We start from the raw sequence: 22,606 nt of genomic DNA, 5'->3' as shown, positions 1-22,606 counted from the left end.
AAGGAGAGGACAAGAAAAGACAGGTGGATGTGTTGGCAGAGGGCTGCAAAAAGACAGGTTGGGAGTTGAGAATAGTGAGGAAATGATAGGACAGAGGGGGTGGAAATTGTTGGGTGGAGAGTGTGGGGGCAGTATATTACCATAGGTTTAGGCCAGGATAACTATGAGAGCAGAGAATGTGTTGTAAGGATAACTCACACCTGTGCAGTTCAGGAAAGCTGGTGGTGGAAGGAAGGATCGACATGGCTCAGGTAGTGAAGCAGCCATTGAAATAAAGTGTGTTATGTTCAGCTTAATGTTGTGCCACAAGGTGGTCTACTTTGTTCTGGGTCACAGTTTGGTGGCATTCATCCTGGTGGACCACTGGTTGTCACTCGTACTAATATAAAAAGCTGTGCAATGATTGCAGCAGAGTTAGTAAATGACATGATTGTTTTCACACGTGGCCCGTCCCCTGATGGGGTAGGATAAACCTGTGACAAGACTGGAATAGGAAGTGCTGTGTGGGTGGATTGAGCAGGTTATGCACCTGGGTCTTCCACAGGGATATGACCCTTGTGGCAAGGGGCTGGGACTAAGAGTGACATAGTGATGGACTTGGATGTTGTGGAGGTTGGGTGGGCAATGGAACACCATTTTGGGAGGGGTGGGAAGTATCTTTGGTAGGATGTCCCTGATTTCAGGGCACCATGATAGGTAATCAAAGCCTGGCAAAGGATGTGGTTCAGATGTCCCAGTCCAGAGTGCTACTGGGTGATGAAGGGGACAATCCTTTGTGGCTGGTTCTTCGGGGTGGTGGGAAGATTGGGGATTTGAGTGGAAATGGCATGGGAGATCTGTTGTGGACTACATCTGGAGAGTTGTGCCTGTCTTTGAAGGCCTTGGTGAGATCCTCAGCATACTGTGTAAGGGAGTTTTTGTCACTGCTATGCTGCCCCGAGGTGGCCAGGCAGTATGGCAGGGATTCTTTGGTGTGAAAGGGATGACAGCTGTCAAAATGCAGCTTTTCTGAACTGCACAGATGGAAATCGTCCTTTAAACACATTCTGCACTGCAATAATTATCCTGGCCTAAACCTACAGTAACATACTGTCCCCACAGCCCTCACCCATATTTCTCAGCTCCTCTCCTTTTTGCTCCTTTTTCCTCACCTCCCTTTCCCATAACCTCCTAACATTATGCCTGTTGGCTGTCTAGTCCCTGTACACTACACCAGAAAGCATTGGCCTCTATTCCCACTCATACTTTACTATCCCTTCCCTTTTCTGCCCCCTCCAGATTGCTGCTAACATCCGATGTGATATTTGCATTCTGGTCCGAGATGCTGGAGTTGGAGCTGGAGTTGGCAGTCATGTGTGCATGAGATGTGCTTGCTTGTGTGTGTGAATGGTGTATGTCATTCTTTTACTGATGGCAGCTGTGGCCAAGAGGTTTATGTAAGTGTCTTCTAATTGTGCCTATCTGCAGCTTGACATGTCTTCTTTATAGTAAGTATCAATCTGTCTTTTCCTACACTGTTGATATCTAGTAACCTTTTTTTTCATGAAATTTAGCTGTTGACAATATGTAGACTTTTAGAGTAGGACATCTATATATAATCCACAAGCCACTGTACAACGCATGGTGGTGGGTACTTCACACCAAAATTATCAATTTTCTATCCCATCCTCTTTAGATATTTGGGGGGGGGGATAATGTTCATCTACAAACATCTACATGTGCCTTAATTTCTTCTATTTTATACTTATGACCCTATCCCATATATTCATTAGTGGCAGCATAATGATAGCATAGTCTTCTTCAAATACAGATTCTCTAAATTTACCCAACAGAGTTTTGTGAGAGCTACATTGTCTTTCTTGTAAGGCTTTCCATTTAAGTTCCCCAGTAATTATCATTACATTTACATACGTAGAAAAAATTAATCTAATAGCAGTTTCAGGAACTTCTGAAGATAATTTGCACTTGGTGATGTGAATATTTGTAAAATAAAACAAGTGGCAAGTTTGTAAGATGAAAACCAAATGACAGTTTAAAGAAGTTAAGTTTTAACATCTTGTCAGTAATGATAATGCCAGAGTCAATCAACCATGTAATGAGTATTGTGGGCTATAGAAATGTAAATAACATGTGGGTGGCTAATACAGTCATGCCATCAGGATGAAAGAAGAGGATCATAAATTCCACTGGTGTCAAATTCACACTTGGCAATGCTCATAGGTATGCATCATGTCTCAGTTTCACATAATACAAGAAATCCTTCCAGCTATGAATCACTTAGAAAGTCTGAGGAAAGGAGAAAAGTATCTTCACTTGCTTCATTTTCAATAAAGCTAGTTTTCCTTCAATTAAGCCTAAGCTTGAAGATTGTTCTCAAATATATATTAATTAATGAAATTTAAATGGAGAATTATTAGTTGTCAGTATTAGACTGGAGCCCTCTAATGATCTAATATTTCAATATGTGTAATCAGGTGTGTGGGTACAGGGAAACATTTTACATGTTATCTTTAATGGTAATAATCACAGTTCCTCTTCCCTCTCTGATAATAATGCTAGAAAAGAAAATGAGTACTCACACATCCATTGCATAGTGTCTTACTTTCCTCCAGTCAATTCCTGGCTTTGCACGGACTGTTGTCACACAGTCTAGGAGCGTTTCTCCCTCACAAGGAAAAAATTCAAGACCAAGCTTACGAACACCAGCACGGACTCTCTCAGCATTTTCATGATGCCTCTTCCATCTGTTTTCTAACCCTTCCTCTACAATTTCAGCTAGAGCTTCACGTAATCCAAAAAGAAGATTCATAGCCAAAGTATAGTGATACCTGAAACAAAAACAAGAGTGAATATTTACCAAATATAAACAGCAAAAGACTGGACCAAATGAAATTTCAGAATGAAATACACAAAATGTCAGGTTCACATCAACTTGATCTGTCAGAGATCAATTATCTTATTTTAGTGCTCCTGATGAAAGTCCCATATCATCCATACAGCTACAGCTTTCATATATTTAACCAAAAATTGCTACAGATCCAGAGGGTCTAACTCCCTCCTTCCCCTGAACCTCATACCTTTTGAAACACAACATCAAATCACAAACATATATACAAAGAAAAACAGTTCCCATATTCCACTTCTTTATATTGTGATATTAACCCTAGGATGCCCAAGCCTTTTTTTCTAACTTGGGTGCCTAAGGGGGAGGTTTGGCAAGCCCACAGGTATTAAATAAGTTTACTGACGAAAAATTACAACTTTCAAAATGGTTTATGTATTTTAACTAAGGCATCGGTTTATAAATGTTGTTGATTGTTATAAATATTGGATTGAGTGAATAAAAAATTGACATATTACAATACAAAATACAGATCTGTTCATATACAATAGACTACTCTGAGTCCTCAACTTCAAGGCAAGAGACACACTTCACAATTTTTTCTGAATGTGTGTTACATACATGTTTATGACACTGTCCACAATAATGTTTTGGTTTACTTAGATTGTTTTACTTCTGCTTCTTTGTTTTAGCTTCTCTTACACAAATATGGCACCAACCTTTCCCTGCAGGAGGCTGACATGCTTCTGTTGTCACTTCTTTGATTTTCTTTTGTAGAATAGTCTCCATCGATTGAACAATTTGGTTAGATAACCCTCTTGCATTGGCACTTCTTTCTTCTACCTACAATTTCACTAGTTCCATCCCAGCTTGCAGAAGATAAAGTTTCCGTTTGTTGTGTTTCTTTTCATTCCATCTTGGATGTTGCTGGATGAATATGGTGGTTGCATTGATAGCACAAATGTCGATGAGAAAGTAAAATACAGATAGAGGCCATCTCTTTGTTCCCCTCTTGCAGGTGTACATACGCGCCATTTGATCAATGGTATCAATTCCACCTTTAGTGGAATTATAATATGCATTTATCTCGGTTTTATTCTTCTCTCCTCCAACAGTGCATTTATCTTGATGCATTGTAGACAACATCAGTAAGTTTTTACTTGGTTTCATTTTTGCTGTGTAGGACACTAAAGTTACTCGAGGCCTACCTGTTGATGGGTCTGTGAACAAGAACATTGATGAATATAGCTCTCGATTTGATGTGTTCTTCATTATGTCTGGAATACGCTTCCTGTTTGACTGGAGAGTTCCTACTGTAGTAACTTTGTAGTCTTAGTATAACTCTTCCACCAAATCCACCAATGTGTAGTATTGGTCTGTAGTAATATTTCGACCAGTATTTTTCACAGGTGCTACCAGACGTTTGACGACTGCTGCAGAACCCCATTCTTCTTTTGGCAAATTCTAAACAATACATGCATAGGGTTCCATATTCAAGATGTATCTGTCAACTGCATCGGACATCATGTGTATAAGAATGCCGTACTTGCCCGGTTTATCCTTCATAAATACTTTGAAGGGGCAGCGCCCTGTAAACAAGCTGAGCATCTCATCAATGGTGAGGTGGACCCCTGGCTTATACAATAGTGGAAACCTATCATTCACTTTGTTGAAAACATCACGGATTGCTGTGAACTTGTCTGCTTCCCTTCTTAGCTGGCAGGTACTTTTGTCATCAAACCTTATGATTGCAATAAGTACCTTGAAACGTTCTCTTGCCATAATACCCTTGTAAACTGGCCGACCAATTAGGGCTGACCAAAGATCATGTACACTGACAGAATTGTCCTTATTTGCCCCTATAAGTATCAGGATTCCTATAAAGGCATACAATTCTTTCTCATTAGTCAAAGTAACATTTTGCCTAACTGCCTCTTCGTTTGAATGTTTTACTATAACATCCATGATGTCAGGCATAAGAAGTAACTTCAAGGCATCCCCAGGTGAATGGCAAACACCAGCTGGAGTTACTCCTGCCTGCTCTCTTACTATATTAGCAACAGACATCTGAGGAATTCTAGGCTGTGTGGTTACATACCTTCTTCCAGACTTGGCCACAATAACATCCTGATGGTCACTCCCTGAGGCTGTGCTATCTTCATATTCTCTAACATCCACATCACTTTCCCGATCTGAATCATACTCCATAACACCATCCTCATATTCACTTTCACTCCCCGAGTCAGAATCGTCATCTAAAATTTCATTCAGAACTCTTTCTAAACACGAGTCACATCTTCTTTTAGTCATTTCTAAGTCTGGGTGTGAACAGTAGCGAACTGCACTAACTCACTACTAGTTTACAAGATAAATAACAGCTGACTGACATCAACAATCACTTCCTCTGAAAGTAAACCAATTGTTGTGAATATCAAGAATACCAATCCACAAAGAACTAACTCGCATTGTTCTAGGGATGAGAAATACAAAATCCTACTAAGGGAAATTTTCTATAGCATAGAAGCCCAAAGGAGGGGGGCAGGGGGTTGTTGGACCCATAATACGTTTATTTATTTTTTCTTTCTACAAAATATATTGATACTAACATTTCACAAAATAGCCGACAAACAATAACTCAAAGGCAATATGTAGTATGAAAGTTACTTGGGCAAAATCAGGGGACATAACAAAATTGTGGGTTCAACGAACCTCCCCTTTAGGCATCCTAGGGTTAAAAGCAAATATTCAAATATAAAATGCTGTACCTTTCTGCATGTTGCAGCAAAGTGTGTTAGTATCCGATTTATTAACTGATTTAATAAATCAAGTATGTTGTTGTTGTTGTTGTTGTGGTCTTCAGTTCTGAGACTGGTTTGATGCAGCTCTCCATGCTACCCTATCCTGTGCAAGTTTCTTCATCTCCCAGTACCTACTGCAACCTACATCCTTCTGAATCTGCTTAGTGTATTCATCTCTTGGTCTCCCTCCACGATTTTTACCCTCCATGCTGCCCTCCAATTCTAAATTTGTGATCCCTTGATGCCTCAGAACATGTCCTACCAACCGGTACCTTCTTCTCATCAAGTTGTGCCACAAACTACTCTTCTCCCCAATTCTATTCAATACCTCCTCATTAATTATGTGATCTACCCATCTAATCTTCAGCATTCTTCTGTAGCACCACATTTAGAAAGCTTCTATTCTCTTCCTGTCCAAACTATTTATCGTCCATGTTTCACTTCCATACATGGCTACACTCCATACAAATACTTTCAGAAACTAATTTAAGAGTCTCATTTCCTAATCTAATTCCCTCAGCCTATTACTGATGGCTGATACTTGCATAGGAGGGTCGGCAATAGGGATTAAGAATCTATCCGAAGGCAATGTTGGTTCACTGACCTGTGTGAACCGGGGCGGTGTAGGCGGCACATCAGCTGAAGTCGGCAATGGAAAACATGATGCAGGAGCAGGGCATGCAGATGCATCTTGTATATTCATCCACAGACATGTCAAAACAACCGCAGGTACTGGAATGCTCAACACAGGAGCAGAACTGTGTGAAAACACTGTAGAGGCGAGTGATGGACTGCCTTGTTGTGGGTCTGCTGATAGGCTATGTATGGTGCGCCATATCTGTGGCTATTCAGCAGATGTAGAGGTGAATCAGTTGAATAAGGCATTGTTCTGGGTGCGGAGTTCATCGATTTGTGAGTGCATGTCCGACAGGTCAGAGAATCATGTACTAATGCACTTGACAAGGGACGCACATGTGGAGAGCATAGCAAACTTGTCAGAGAGAAAAGTTGTGGTGAATTTGTGTGAGCACGGAACTGTAGTGGAGTGTGGTGACCTGCAGGTCTGGTGAAAGTTCGTAATGGTATAGAAAATCTAACCCGATCATAGGTTCATCCACGTCGGCAACATGGAAAGTCCAAGGTAAGTGTGAACCAGTGATAGGTGAAGCGACATCTTGATGGAGCCATGGACCACAATAAGAGAACAATTGGCAGCAATCAAGGTGAGGGTAGAAGATGATAGTGCATTGGCAGTGTGCTTGGCCAGGATTACATTAAAATTGATGCCAGTGTTGATGAGAAAGCGGATGCCCTTTGACATGTCTGTGGCATAGAGGTGTCGCATCACTGAAGCAAGTGGTGCAGCATCAGACGATAGGTGCCATGAAGGAAAGTGGCGGGACGTGGTGCCTAAACATACTTGGTGCAAGGCGTGTGGCAGTTGCAGGCAGCATCCCCATAAGTAGCGTGGAATCAGCACAGTGGGAGGCTGGTAGCTGATCAGATTGCTGCTCGGGCAAGGTCAGTGGCTGTTGGGAGCCCACAGTCAGTACCTCCTGTAGGCCACTAGGTGGCAGCTCCTGACTGGCAGCTGAGACGCCGAGGTGAGCACGCTGACCTCAGCCAGCAGGGCATGTATCCGGAGGTGCAGTAGTCCCAACTTTGGGTGATGGAGATGTCGTTCCTGACAGGTAGTGTTGGTGACAAATGATAGCATAAGCCTGATCTGCCATGCATAAATGAACCTCTAGTGGTTCAGTGACATGAGACAGTAGATGAAGTTGCAGATACAAAGGCATCTTGACTATCCACAGTGTCCAAAGTGCGGTGTCACGTAATCCTTGATCATCAGTTAATGCAAGTAGGTGCTGCCAAAGCTGCGAAGGGATGTGGTCGTCGTGGTGCTCTTCATGAATAATGTAGTGGATAGCCTCTGCCGCAGAGCAAGAAAGGCACTTGATAAGCAGTGCTTTTGCCATCGAGTATTTGTGTGAGGCAAGTGGTGAGAGAAGCAAGTTGCTGATGAGGTCTGTACGAGCATGGAGGTGGCTCACAAGGCAGACAAAATGGGCATTGTCATCCGAAATGCTGTGGACATCCAGTAGGTGATCCACTAAGGCGAACCAAGTCTTTGGGTTATCTTTTTACTAAGCAGGTAGCTTAGGAAACTTGCCAGGTAGCACACGTTGAGGAAACACCAGCAGATGGAGATTGGTGTGAGCAGATCAGGACGCCTCCAACACTGGAAGTGCAGTAGTGGTGAATGGTGCGTCACCCGAGGTTTGCTTGGGGGCAGGGGCAGTGGATGCATGCAGCACATGGTGCGGAGGGAGCAGGTGTATAAGTCAGCACAGTGTGTCCAATCTGCAGGCCTGGCGAAGAATACGGTGCAGGTGTAATGGCAGGTGCTGTTGCAAAAGTGGGCAGGAGGCAGTCGTGGTGAAGCCACGGTGGGGCTGACCATGTAACCAGCATGGGTGGAATGGCCGGCGCCATTACAAAAGTGAGTGGAAGGCAGTCATGGTGCAACCACAGTGCTAGAGTCATTAGGCAGTGTGCGCTGTCCATGTTGTTGCTGTTGTTGTGCTGCCACACTAGGCGGTAGCATGTTGTGCCAGGTGAGGTTAGGTGGCTGCCAGCGAGGCCAGACATAAATTATTGTTCACTTTTAACCAAATTCGAAGTAGGTACACTTGTTCACTCGTGATCACAAGCATAGTTAATGGGGTCGGCTACACTTGCACCAAAATACACTGTTAGATCCATTGTGGCGGAAACAATGCGGGCTGGCACACGAAGTTCATAAATGATGAAAACAAGCACAAAATAACTTGGGCTGAGACAATGACCATGTTGGGGTCACCACTGAGATTATCACATAGGATTGGTTGGAGGTAGCACACACTAAGTATCGAACACGCATTTATTAATCACTGATACAAAACAAACCCACGCCTAATACTGTAGTACAAGTTCATATGTCAACTAGCTCTGCAGATGATGAAGAAATTGAAGAAATGTATGATGAAATAAAAAAAAATTATCCAGAAAGTGGAGGGAGACAAAAATTTAACAGTTGTGGGTGACTGGAATTTGATAGTACGAAAAGGAGAGAAGGAAACGTAGTAGGTGAATATGGATTGGGGGTAAGAAAAAAAGAGGAAGCCGCCTGGTAGAATTTTGCACAGAGCACAACTTAATTATAGCTAACACTTGGTTTAAGAATCATAAAAGAAAGTTGTATACATGGAAGAAGCCTGGAGATACTAACAGGTTTCAGATAGATTATATAATGGTAAGACAGAGATTTAAGAACAACCAGGTTTTAAATTGTAAAACTTTTCCAGGGGCAGATGTGGACTCTGACCACAATCTATTGGTTATGAACTGTAGGATTTGCACCACTGATGGCCCACCTGTCTGTTATAAGGTCAGGCGCCTCAACGCTTCCAAACTTGTGCATGGCAAGGAGATTGTTCAGGATCTGTTGGCTTCGGACGTCCTCTGCTCCTCTGATAGCAACTGGTCTTCACCTATTCATCTTGTTCCCAAAATGGATGACACCTTATGCATGTGTGGGGACTACAGGTCTCTTAATGCTCTCACCATTATCAATAAATACCCCATCCCACAAAGCCAGGATTTCATGAAATTACTCCATGGTTCTAACTTTTTATTCATTTTAGATTGTTCCAAGGCATATCACCAGATCCCTAAGCATCTACTGGACATTCCAAAGATGGCATCATCACACCCTTTGGCCTATTTGAATACTGTTACATGCCTTATGGATTGAAAAATGCTGTACAGACATGGTGCTGGTTCATTGATTCCATTTTTCTCCCTCTGCCATTTGCTTATGTTTACTTGGATCATGTACTGATCTTTTCCTCCTCTGCTGAGGAGCATCAAGTTCACCTTGACCCATTCCATTTGGCCCTCACTGACAATGGCATGGTGATCAACCATGATAAATCTCAACTGTGTTCCACATCATTTACCTTCCTAGGCCATACTGTCTCTGCCAGAGGCCTCCGACTGATGAGTTCTCGTGTTGAAACCGTACTTGATCTCCCTCTCCCTGATGATTATGCTCAGCTGCATCATTTTCTGGGTATGGCAAACTTTTGCCACCGCCATATTCCTCAAGCTGCTTCTGTCCAAATGGCCTTCACTGATGCTCTCTCCGACAAAAACACCACTGGTAAACGAAAGGTGGAGTGGACCAAACCCCTGCTTGATGCTTTTGGTAACCTTAAAACTACCCTCACCAAAGCCATCACACTTGCCCACTCTGACCCTCAGGCCCGTGTCTCGATCGTGGCTGATGCCAGTGACTAAACTGTGGGTGCTGTTTTGCAATAGCACACCGCTGACTCCACCCAACCCCTCCACTTCTTTTCCCAGAATCTGACTAAGAGCCAGTGGAAGTGGTCAGCTTTCGACCATGAGCTCCTCGCTGTGTGCAAGGCAATTAAACACTTCTGTAGTGACTTCAAGGGGCGACCTATCAGTATCTATACAGATCACAAGCCACTTGTGGATGCTATTCGTAATCTGGCTAAGGACTTTCCACCGAGAGATTTCCATCATATGGACTACATCTATCAGCACTCTTCCGATGTGTGCTATATCCGCGGCATGGAGAATATTCTGGCAGACTACCTTTTCTGCATCTGCATGCTAACTGCATTGCTGAATCTGGAGGAGCTCGCCCAACTAAAGGTCAACAATGATGATATACAGCGAATAATATCAGACAATGAATCATCGCCCTCTGTCCAGCCCCATATGCTACCTGGGTCGAAAATCCCTGTCCTTTGTGACATCTCTATGGGTAGACTCCACCACCTTGTCCCTACCACCCTTCATCATAGGATCTTTACACCCTTGTATGGTTTAGCCCACCCTGGAATGTGAGTCATGATGTGGCTGGTTACAGAGCACTTTGTCAGGCCGGTGTGAAGCATGACTGTCACACTTGGAGCCATGCATGCATTCTGAGCCAGCACAGCAAGGTTGGCAGGCACACTCAATCTCCATTGGGCAAGTTTGACAATCCAAATTTACTCCTGCCTGCTCTCTTACTATATTAGCAACAGACATCCGAGGAATTCTAGGCTGTGTGGTTACATACCTTCTTCCAGATTGGCCACAATAACATCCCGATGGTCACTCCCTGAAGCTGTGCTATCTTCATCTTATCTAACATCTACATCACTTTCCCGATCTGAATCATACTCCATAACACCATCCTCATATTCACTTTCTCTCCCCGAGTCAGAATCGTCATCTAAAATTTCATTCAGAACTCTTTCTAAACACGAGTCACGTATTCTTTTAGTCATTTCTAAGTCTGGGTGTGAACAGCAGCGAACTGCACTAACTCACTGCTAGTTTACAAGATAAATAACAGCTGACTGACATCAACAATCACTTCCTCTGAAAGTAAACCAATTGTTGTTAATATGAAGAATACGAACCCACAAAGAACTAACTCGCATTGTTCTAGGGATGAGAAATACGAAATCCTACTAAGGGAAATTTTCTATAGCATAGAAGCCCAAAGGAGATGGGCGGGGGGTTGTTGGACCCATAATACGTTTACTTATTTTTTCTTTCTACAAAATATATTGATACTAACATTTCACAAAATAGCCGACAAACAATAACTCAAAGGCAATATGTAGTATGAAAGTTACTTGGGCAAAATCAGGGGACATAAAAAAATTATGGGTTCAACGAACCTCCCCTTTAGGCATCCTAGGGTTAAAAGCAAATATTCAAATATAAAATGCTGTACCTTTCTGCATGTTGCAGCAAAGTGTGTTAGTATCCGATTTATTAACTGATTTAATAAATCAAGTATGTTGTTGTTGTTGTTGTTGTTGTTGGGGTCTTCAGTTCTGAGACTGGTTTGATGCAGCTCTCCATGCTACCCTATCTTGTGCAAGTTTCTTCATCTCCCAGTACCTACTGCAACCTACATCCTTCTGAATCTGCTTAGTGTATTCATCTCTTGGTCTCCCTCCACGATTTTTACCCTCCATGCTGCCCTCCAATGCTAAATTTGTGATCCCTTGATGCCTCAGAACATGTCCTACCAACCAGTACCTTCTTCTCATCAAGTTGTGCCACAATCTCCTCTTCTCCTCAATTCTATTCAATACCTCCTCATTAGTTATGTGATCTACCCATCCAATCTTCAGCATTCTTCTGTAGCACCACATTTAGAAAGCTTCTATTCTCTTCCTTTCCAAACTATTTATCGTCCATGTTTCACTTCCATACATGGCTACACTCCATACAAATACTTTCAGAAACGACTTCCTGACACTTAAATCCATACTCAATGTTAACAAATTTCTCTTCTTCAGAAACGCTTTCCTTGCCATTGCCAGTCTACATTTTATATCTTCTCTCCTTCAAACATCATCAGTTATTTTGCTCCCCAAATAGCAAAACTCATTTACTACTTTAAGTGCCTCATTTCCTAATCTAATTCCCTCAGCATCACCCGACTTAATTTGACTACATTCCATTATCCTCGTTTTGCTTTTGTTGATGTTCATCTTATATCCTCCCTTCAAGACACTGTACATTCTGTTCAACTGCTCTTCCAAGTCCTTTGCTGTCTCTGACAGAATTACAATGTCATCGGTGAACCTCAAAGTATTTATTTCTTCTCCATGGATTTTAATACCTACTCCGAATTTTTCTTTTGCTTCCTTTACTGCTTGCTCAATATACAGATTGAATAACATTGGGGAGAGGCTACAACCCTGTCTCACTCCCTTCCCAACCACTGCTTCCCTTTCATGCCCCTCAACTCTTATAACTGCCATCTGGTTTCTGTACACATTGTAAATAGCCTTTCGCTCCTTGTATTTTACCCCTGCCACCTTTAGAATTTGAAAGAGAGTATTCTAGTCAACATTGTCAAAAGCTTTCTCTAAGTCTGCAAATGCTAGAAACGTAGGTTTGCCTTTCCTTAATCTTTGTTCTAAGATAAGACGTAAGGTCAGTATTGCCTCACGTGTTCCAATATTTAAATGGAATTCAAATTGATCTTCCCCGAGGTTGGCTTCTACCAGTTTTTCCATTCGTCTCTAAAGAATTCGTGTTAGTATTTTGCAGCTGTGACTTATTAAACTGATAGTTCGGTAATTTTCACATCTGTCAACACCTGCTTTCTTTGGGATTGGAATTTAAATATTCTTCTTGAAGTCTGAGGGTTCGCCTGTCTCATACATCTTTTGTCAGGACTGGCTCTCCCAAGGCCGTCAGCAGTTCTAATGGAATGTTGTCTACTGCCGGGGCCTTGTTTCGGCTCAGGTCTTTCAGTGCTCTGTCAAAGTCTTCACACAGTATCATATGTCCCATTTCATCTTCATCTACATTCTCTTCCATTTCTATAATATTGTCCTCAAGTACATCGCCCTTGTATAGACCCTCCATATACTCCTTCCACCTTTCTGCTTTCCCTTCTTTGGTTAGAATTGGGTTTCCATCTGAGCTCTTGATATTCATACAAGTGTTTCTCTTTTCTCCAAAGGTCTCTTTAGTTTTCCTGTAGGCAGTATCGATCTTGCCCCTAGTGAGATAAGCCTCTACATCCTTATGTTTGTCCTCTAGCCATCCCTGCTTTGCCTTTTTGCACTTCCTGTCGATCTCATTTTTCAGATTGTATTCCTTTTTGCCTGCTTCATTTACTGCATTTTTATATTTTCTCCTTTCATCTATTAAATTCAATATATTTTCTGTTACCCAAGGATTTCTACTAATCCTTGTATTTTTACCTACTTGATCCTCTGTTCCTTCACTACTTCATCCCTCAGAGCTACCCATTCTTCTTCTACTGTACTTCTTTCCCCCATTGCTGTCAATTGTTCCCTTATGCTCTCCCTGAAATTCTGTACAACCTCTGGTATAGTCAGTTTATCCAGGTCCCATCTCCTTAAATTCCCACCTTTTTGCAGTTTCTTCAATTTTAATCTGCAGTTCATAACCAATATATTGTGGTCAGAGTCCACATCTGCCCCTGGAAATGTCTTACAATTTAAAACCTGGTTCCTAAATCTCTGTCTTACCATTATATAATCTATCTGATACCTTTTAGTATCTCCAGGATTCTTCCATGTATACAACCTTCTTTCATGATTCTTGAACCAAATGTTAGCTATGATTAAGTTATGCTCCGCGCAAAATTCTACCAGGCGGCTTCCTCTTTCATTTCTTAGCCCCAATCCATATTCACCTACTATGTTTCCTTCTCTCCCTTTTCCTACTCTCAAATTCCAATCACCCATGAGTATTAAATTTTCGTCTCCCTTCACTACCTGAATAATTTCTTTTACCTCATCATACATTTCATCAATTTCTTCATAATCTGCAGAGCTAGTTGGCATATAAACTTGTACTCCTGTTGTAGGCGTGGGCTTTGTGTCTATCTTGCCCACAATAATGCATTCACTATGTTGTTTGTAGTAACTTACCTGCACTCCTATTTTTTTATTCAATATTAAGGCTACTCCTGCATTACTCCTATTTGATTTTGTATTTATAACCCTGTATTCACGTGACCAAAAGTCTTGTTCCTCCTGCCACCGAACTTCACTAATTCCCACTATATCTAACTTTAGCCTATCCATTTCCCTTTTTAAATTTTCTTATCTACCTGCCCGATTAAGGGATCTGACATTCCACGCTCCGATCCATAGCACACCAGTTTTCTTTCTCCTGATAACAACGTCTTTCTGAGTAGTCCCCGCCCGGTGATCCGAATGGGGGACTATTTTACCTCCGGAATACTTTACCCAAGAGGACGCCATCATCATTTAACCATACAGTAAAGCTGCATGCCCTCAGGAAAAATTGAGGCTGTAGTTTCCCCTTGCTTTTAGCCGTTCACAGTACCAGCACAGCAAGGCCGTTTTGCTTATTGTTACAGGGTCAGATCAGTCAATCATCCAGACTGTTGCCCCTGCAACTACTGAAAAGGCTGCTGCCCCTCTTTGGGAACCACATGTTTGTCTGGCCTCTCAACAGATACCCCTCCATTGTGGTTGCACGGCTATCTGTATCATTGAGGCACGCAAGCCTCCCCACCAACAGCAAGGTCCATGGTTCATGGGAGGGGGGGGGGGGGAATCAAGTAAGACTTACAAAAATAATAACTCAAATTAGTGCTCACTGTGTGTAGAATGTGTTCAAAAGTGAGTAAAATAAGAGATGGAAACACAATCTGATTCAAACAATGTTTTAAAGTGGAAAACTGATGTATTAGCATTGTGAGTTTTCTATTGATGCTTGTCAAGTCACTGGACAGAAGTAACCAAAATTTACAGTAAACCACTCTTCATTCATGCATGATCACATGAAAATATAGAACATAATCTGAAACAACAAAAGTAACAATGTTTACCAAAGCTCAGCCCCCCCCCGCCCCCCCCGGGAATGTGCAGCAATGGGGAGAGGAAAGGGGCATTGTCGAATACAAGTGTAATGTAGGCTGCTCAACGGGTGGCAGTTGACCATGACATGGCTGGTCCAAACATGGCTGGTCCAAATGGAAGGCATGGGAGGACAATTTCTCACAGAGTCAGGGAGGTTCATGCACGGTTGGCTAGAGAAGATATAGTCCACCATCTAGTAAGGAGGATGGATGGGTCAACCTACATGTGTGAACAGGATCAGCACAGAAGGTGTCAATGTTGGGGGTATGGCGGAAGAGGGGGACACGCATCTTGAGCATGCCGTTGATGCCGAGTGTCACTGTTATTCCAGCTGCATCCATCTCATCTCGAATGGGGACTGTGCCCAGGATGGTTACATGTGAAGTGGATGTAGCCTTGTGCAGAACCGTCCTCGCATGAAGGACAAAGAGTGAAGGAAAGCTCATTGCAAGGATGCCCAGAAGTGTTGATAGAAAAGTTGAGCTCATCAATAGTAGTCATAACTGGCATTGTAGGAGATGGGGGGAGGGGGATATTGCAGTTTAGGAGAAACACAAGTACACACTGGGGGAACAGCAGGTAACAGCACTTGCAATGCTGTAATGTCACAAGCAATGTGTGGCTCAACCTGAGGCAGGAGATCATCACACACAGAGCCTGAGTGAGACAAGGGAGGGGGGGTCATCACACACAACCAATTAGTGACTGATGTGCATATGTTCAAAGCACACAAGATCTGGTTGGTGCACAGGCGGAGGTGTGGTATGTGTATGTCCAGGGTCATCCCATGGTGGTGGAGAACTCAACTCGAGAGGTTGTGGGATGTATTCTTTTATCATTCTCTGGTTTAATGCCCTGAAGTGAAACTGTCTGATGCCAGCAATTGACACCACCAAAGGAGGTGATCAAGGCTGTTTTTGGTATGTCACTCTGTTCCATATGTATTTGTAAACATGCCTTGTGGTAGTCCTAAGCATTAAAAATTCATGCTCCACTTAGTAGTTGGCTTTTTTAGATCCCATCCCCAGCTCTTTTCTTTGAACAGTGATTACCATGACTATGAATTCTTCACTGACATTATGCTGACTGGTCAACTTCCAGTGGAGTTTAAAAAGGCAAAGATAATATCTGTTCTGAAAGCTGGCAAACCCAGCAACATGGTAGAAAGCTATCGCCCCATTGCCCTACTTAGCTGCTGCTACAAGCTTTTTGAAACGCTAGTATATAACAGAATAAGTAGTGCTATCCTAGAGAATGTTCCAGTTGACCAAGCAGGCTTCAGACCAGGGTGTAACTGCTGCAACCAAGTATTGTCCTCACATCCTTCATAGAGTCAGGATACCAAATGAAGCAGAAAACATCTGTGGTGTTTGTTGATCTAACTGCCGCCTTCGACACTGTGTGGAGGGAAGGCCTTATCTACAAATTTCTCTGCATCATACCCTGCAGAACAGTGGCTGGGCTGATTAACAGCATGCTAAGCAATCGGAAGTTCTAGATAATCACTGGAAGCAACATAAGTAAGGAGAGGAAGCTAAACAATAGATTGCAACAAGGGGCAGTACTCTCACCATTACTGTTCAATCTATATCTATCTGATCTACCTGACACTTCATCCAGAAAATTCTGCTATACCGATGACCTGGCTCTAGCTGTACAACACCAGGAAATGAAGACAACAGAAGTGATTCTAACCAATGACCTGTCTGTATTAGGTAATTACTTCAAAATCTGGAGACTCCAACCCAGTGTGAGTAAAACAGAAGTGTGTTGCTTCCATTTAAATAATCGGTTGGTGAATGTTAAACTGGAAGTAAGTTTCAGAGGCAGAATTCTTCATCATAATTGGAACCCAAATTATCTTGGTGTCATCCTGGACCTTGCTTCAAATAACACCTTCTTAACTTGGTTCAAAAGTTGAGGACTTGAAACAACATCCTCCATAAGCTATGCGGAACTACCTGCCGATCTTCAGCAACCACCCTACGAACTTCAGCTCTGGGCTTTGTGTACTCAAGTGCTGAGTACTGTGCACCTGTTTGGATGAACAGTCATCACACAAGGCTTGCTGACACCCAGATGAATACGACAATGTGCATAATATCTGGCGCATCAGATCTACTCCAGTTTATTGGCTTCCACTGTTAACCGGTATAATGCCTCTTGATCTATGCAGATGCACTGCCCTTATGAGGGAATTACGCAAGATCTCCAGGAATTCTAATCTACCTGTGCATAGCAACCTGCCACTTTTAAATCGTAGGAGACTGAAGTCACGCCATCCAACTCTGTGCGATGCTGCTGACATGGTTGCATAGGATTTCAAACCCCTTGAAGGTCGGTGGGAAGCAGTGACAGATGTGAGCCTGCATAACATCTTCTCAGGTGCTAAACTTCCAAGTGGATTCAACCTACCACGCAAGACCTGGACTACTCTCAACAGAATCTGTACTGGACATGGACAATGCAGGGATACTGTCTTTAAGTGGAATAAGCTGCCTATTCAAGCCTGTGACTGCAGAGCTCCATGTCAGACTGTTCACCACATTGTCAGTGAATGCAGGATTCAATCCTATCAAGGTGCTGAAGAGGACTTCCTGCTAGCAATTCCAGATGCAGTGCACTGGATTGAAGGACTGGGTATTCAGTTGTAAAGCCAAACTTAAGTTTCTTTTGTGTAAATATGTACATACGTACATGTAATTTAATTTTATGATATGTCTGTATCAGCCATATGCTAAATAAATAAACCATGACTATGAAACTAGACACAGAACTGACTTCCATAGAGAAGTACATACGAAAGCCTTGTATCAAAAAAGTGTAATATATCATCCCAAAATTCTTTTTACTGTCCTTCCCTTCAGAGACAAAAAGATACCAGTGCTGCACATTTTTAAACATGAGCTTAAGAAAATATTTATAAATGAAAGCTTTTACAGTGTTGATGAGAACATAAATTTTATGAATTTGAGGACATCCATAAATTAAGTTACACATAGCCATGTGTCACCATGGTTTGTTTTATGTATTTGGTTTATGTATTTCATTATCTGTATGATTTTATATGTATCTGTATGACTTGCTTTTGTTTATGTACTTACGAGGGGCATTTGAAAAGTCCATGCAAACTACGTACGTGTTTGGGGTGAACCTTTTTTGTTTTTCAACATAGTCTCCTTTTAGACTTATACACTTCATCCAAAGCTGTTTTAATTTGTTGATCCCTTCCGAATAATAGGAATTGCCAAGTCTGCAAAATAGCTATTAGTTGTTGCAATCACATCCTCTTTTGAATAAAATCTTTGTCCTGCCAGTCATTTCTTCAAATTGGGGAACAAATAGTAGTCTGAGGGAGCCAAGTCTGGAGAATAGGGGGGATGCGAAATGAGTTGGAATCCTATTTCAGTTAATTTTGCGACCACAACTGCTGAGGTGTGTGCTGGTGCATTGTCATGACGGAAAAGGACTTTTTTGGGGTCCAATCACTGGTAGTTTTCTTGCAGCTCAATTTTCAAATGGTCCAATAACAATTAATAATATGCACCTGTAATAGTTTTACCCTTTTCCAGACAGTCGATGAGGACTATCCCTTGCGAATCCCAAAAGACAGTCACCATAACCTTTCCTGATGAAGAAATGGTCTTCGCCTTTTCTGGTGCAAATGGTGATGCTTCAAGTCCTGTGGATTCTTCCTGAACAGCTGCAAACCATCCTTGCAACACTTCACAAGATTCCGTTTTTGGTCAAGCATGAGCAATTGCAGAACCCATCTTGAGGATAGCTTTCTCATGTCCAAATGTTTATGCAAAATATTATGTACCTATTCATTTGAGATGCCCACAGCACTAGCAATCTCACGCACCTTAACTCTTCTGTCATCCATCGCCATACCATGGATTTATCAATGATTTCTGGAGTCGTAATCTCCACAGGGCATCTAGAACATTCAGCATCACTTGTGCCCATATGGACACTCCAAAAATTTTGAAATCAAAGGTGGAGAGTCACTGTAATGTTTATCAAACTTCTCTTTAGTCTCTTGAGGCGTTTTGCTTTTTGTAAAGTAATGTTTAATCACTACATGAAATTCTTTTTTATCCATTTTTTGACAGTCATTCAACTTCCTTGATACACACAAATGCAAACACAAAGAAATAGACCAATATTGCTGAAATTTTTGGTGTGCATTCTTTCCAAAGACCAACTAAACATGACCTTGATATGCGCCAGTGGTGCAGTCTCTCGAACTTTGAACAGACTTCTCAAACGCCCCTCATAATTATCTGCATGAGTTGTAAACAGACACTATTATTTAGGTTTTTTTGTGTTAACATATGACAAGTCCTATATCATTGTGCATGATAAAATGGATGATCAATAAATGATCAATAAATAAATAAACTCATTAAGAATGTCACCTCCACACAACACAGTGAGTGACATGGTGATTTACATGTGCACCTCACACACAAATATATCATTTGTTGCCATTGATGTTCCTTTCAGTTCTGGCTTATTAATGAATCATTACATATCTGCTGTCACTTTTCAAGCTAAGCTATGACTTCTCCATTGATCTACAGCACAGTGTACACGTTTTCACTGCAAATGTTGAGTACACATGTGGGTGGTTACCTTAAATATTCACCACTTTCATTAAGCTTTCTGTACACTCAACTTGTTAATACCCACCTTTTTGTGACTGCAAGAAAGGACAGGCTATAAGTGGGAAAGGGGTGTGTTTGTACTCATTTAATTGTAGCATCTTAGCCATATATTCACTATAAAATTTTTGTTGTATTTTAGTTGACATGGATGCTCTCATAGGCACAAGTTTTGAAAACAAACTGCAAGTAATATCAAGCAGACCTCACTGTACAGTATATACTTTTGAGGAACTGAACTTTTAGGCAGTCAGCAGTTCATTCTTTAACAAGAGGAATTTTTTTATACTTAGTGGCGTTCTTTAAATCTGATATCTGTAAGCTCATGGGCTGTAGCTCTTACGAGCAAGTAACTCTCTCAAATCACAACATTAAAAACTTGGAAAGTGTTTTCATGTTGCCGAAAGAGGTACCATACTCAGTAATTGTAGGAGAGAGATGGGGGTGGGGGGAGGGAGTGGGTGGGGGTGGAGGGAGAGTGAAGGAGGAGGAAAAATTGTCGTTTCTGCTGAGAACTCTGTGTGAAAAACGGTGCTTTCATTGAATTTACTAATCATTTGTGTAGAAATATATTACATTGAAATGTCATTCCAAGACACTTGTCAACAATGAATATGTGTCAGAAAGTAGCGAAAAAAGGGAATTTTTTTAAGCTGAATAAACATAATGTATGTCTGTGACACAATCATGAAGTAATTGCATTTCATTGTTCGAAACATTCTTGAGTAAAACCTTAACAAGCTGGAATAAAATAAAACTAAAATATTTCAAATTAAGTATATACCCCCTGGGAACATCAGGCCCCAAGCTCTTCCAGTTCCTAGCATGCTCCAATGCATCCATATAGAAGCACTGGACTTTGGTCTTACGATTCATCATCTTCTTTCTGAAAAAGAAATATACAGTCTTTTAGCACTTTTCATATGGTATGCACCTGCAGTTGGGTGTGTTTGAATTATTGTCAAATTACACATTTATGTTTTTCATGTCTCACAAGAAATGTATTAGTAGAGTGCTGGAACTTTACACATTGAAACTTTTTTGGAGTTTTTGCTGTAATTAATGTAAACTGCAAAGAGAACTTTCTTTTAAAAGTGGAAAAAAGTTTCATTTTCTGTACAGACAAGCACTCTTCTCATTTTTACTCATGTTATTGACTCAGAGGTACACCGATTAATCATGTATCATAAAGTTACAATGATGACATGTGACAAATAATGTACTCTGAAATACTTGTGAGTTCTCAGTATTGTAATGCACAGAGTTGCCCCATAGATACCAGTCTATTTTCTTTTCTTCAAGGGTTCAAATATCCAATTTTTACAGTTCTGAATGTGGTATAGACATCCACTCCTCAATTGATTTCAGCTCATATTTATAATGAATACATACAATTTTATAATACGGAAAGTCACAGCCATTGAAATTCATGGTAAACTGAACTTGAATAAATAGCAAATAGCTGTTAAGTGATGGTTTGTTAAAGACTGCTTTCACTGCATTAAAGCAGCATCTTCAGATGGTTAGTAGTGTCACATGAAGATGCCCCCAGTGTCTGTAGTCACAGAATCCATCCCCAGGAAGAGGGGAAGGTTCAAATGGTTCAAATGGCTCTGAGCACTATGGGACTTAACTTCTGAGGTCATCAGTCCCCTAGAACTTAGAACTACTTAAACCTAACTAACCTAAGGACATCACACACATCCATGCCCGAGGCAGGATTCGAACCTGCGACCGTAGCAGTCCCGCGGTTCCGGACTGAGCGCCTAGAACCGCTAGACCACTGTGGCCGGCGAAGAGGTGAAGTCATCAACAAATAATAACTGGTAGAGCATTGGGGCAGAATAGTGCAGGGGATGAGGTAGCTGTAGTTGACCATCACAAGGGTAAAACACTGGAAGCATCAGCTGTATAATGGAAACATGCAGTCTGTAGGTTGGGGGCACAGATAAAATCGTGGTACCAATGACAAAGGTAACTATCATTGATGAATTACTGATATAGATTATTTGCGTAGGTTTGCGAGGCTGACCCCAAGGCAATCATAGCTGATGCAACCCTATTCAGGATCCGTTGTTATGTGTACATGCAGAATTTGCATAGTAGTTCTTTGTTTCCATTATTTAGATGGGAGACCTAAGAGACAAAGGGCACTGCAGGTCCTTAATACCTGAAATGAAGAAGCTGCCTGAAATGAACAAACAGATTATGTCACTATCCATGTACATTTAACAAACACTGCAGAGTCCATAAGGGGAACATACAATTGAAGAAATAAGATGTAATTTGAGAATAAATAGAATGAACTGTAGAAATGGAGGTTTTCCTCTGTTTAAATATATCATTTTCTCTGTCTTTTGAAAATTGTATTTAGACTTTATTGAGTTTAATGTTCATGATTAAACAATGTCTACAGCCAAAAAGTTCATAGTTCAGTTGCTGAATGGACTCCAAGAACACCTCTTATCAATACTGAAATTGCTCTCGCCATTACTCCACCTCCAAAGCTTAGTAGTCATCACGTCTGGCTGCCATGTGGGGGATTTACGTTCAGTTACGGTACTGCATGAGATGTTTTCTTAGTGGGCAGAGTGAAATTATGTGTACTCAACCTCATGAGACCATGTGAGGTGCTACATGAATGAAAACTAGTGACTCCAAGATCTGAAACCCTGACAATAACTGAAAGAGTGGTATACTGATCTCAGGCCTCTCCCTGCAACATCAAAGGACCACCATAAGGCAGAGGATGGCATGGCTGCTGGTCAGCATCATGTGGGCATTTGGGCCTGATCAAGGAGTAATTTTTTCCTTTGCTTTCATCATCAAAGCCATTTGCATCAA

General features: G+C 41.5%; 1 protein-coding gene across 1 annotated transcript in view; it reads right to left on the bottom strand.

Annotated features, from left to right (window-relative positions):
* The window catches only part of LOC124606765 (alanine--glyoxylate aminotransferase-like), a 102,613-nt gene that overhangs the window by 24,634 nt on the left and 55,373 nt on the right, over positions 1-22,606 (bottom strand). Inside the window, exons 5-6 of the mRNA XM_047138820.1 lie at positions 20,547-20,648; positions 2,580-2,828 (exon numbers count right to left, since the gene is read on the bottom strand). Coding sequence (XP_046994776.1) covers positions 2,580-2,828; positions 20,547-20,648 — 351 coding nt within the window. The remainder of the gene's footprint in view (positions 1-2,579; positions 2,829-20,546; positions 20,649-22,606) is intronic.

This window comes from Schistocerca americana, chromosome 3 (assembly GCF_021461395.2).
Source record: "Schistocerca americana isolate TAMUIC-IGC-003095 chromosome 3, iqSchAmer2.1, whole genome shotgun sequence".
NCBI classification, from domain to species: domain Eukaryota; kingdom Metazoa; phylum Arthropoda; class Insecta; order Orthoptera; family Acrididae; genus Schistocerca; species Schistocerca americana.
The sequence above is the reverse complement of the archived record's forward strand: the minus strand, read 5'-3'. Positions and strand labels throughout refer to the sequence as shown.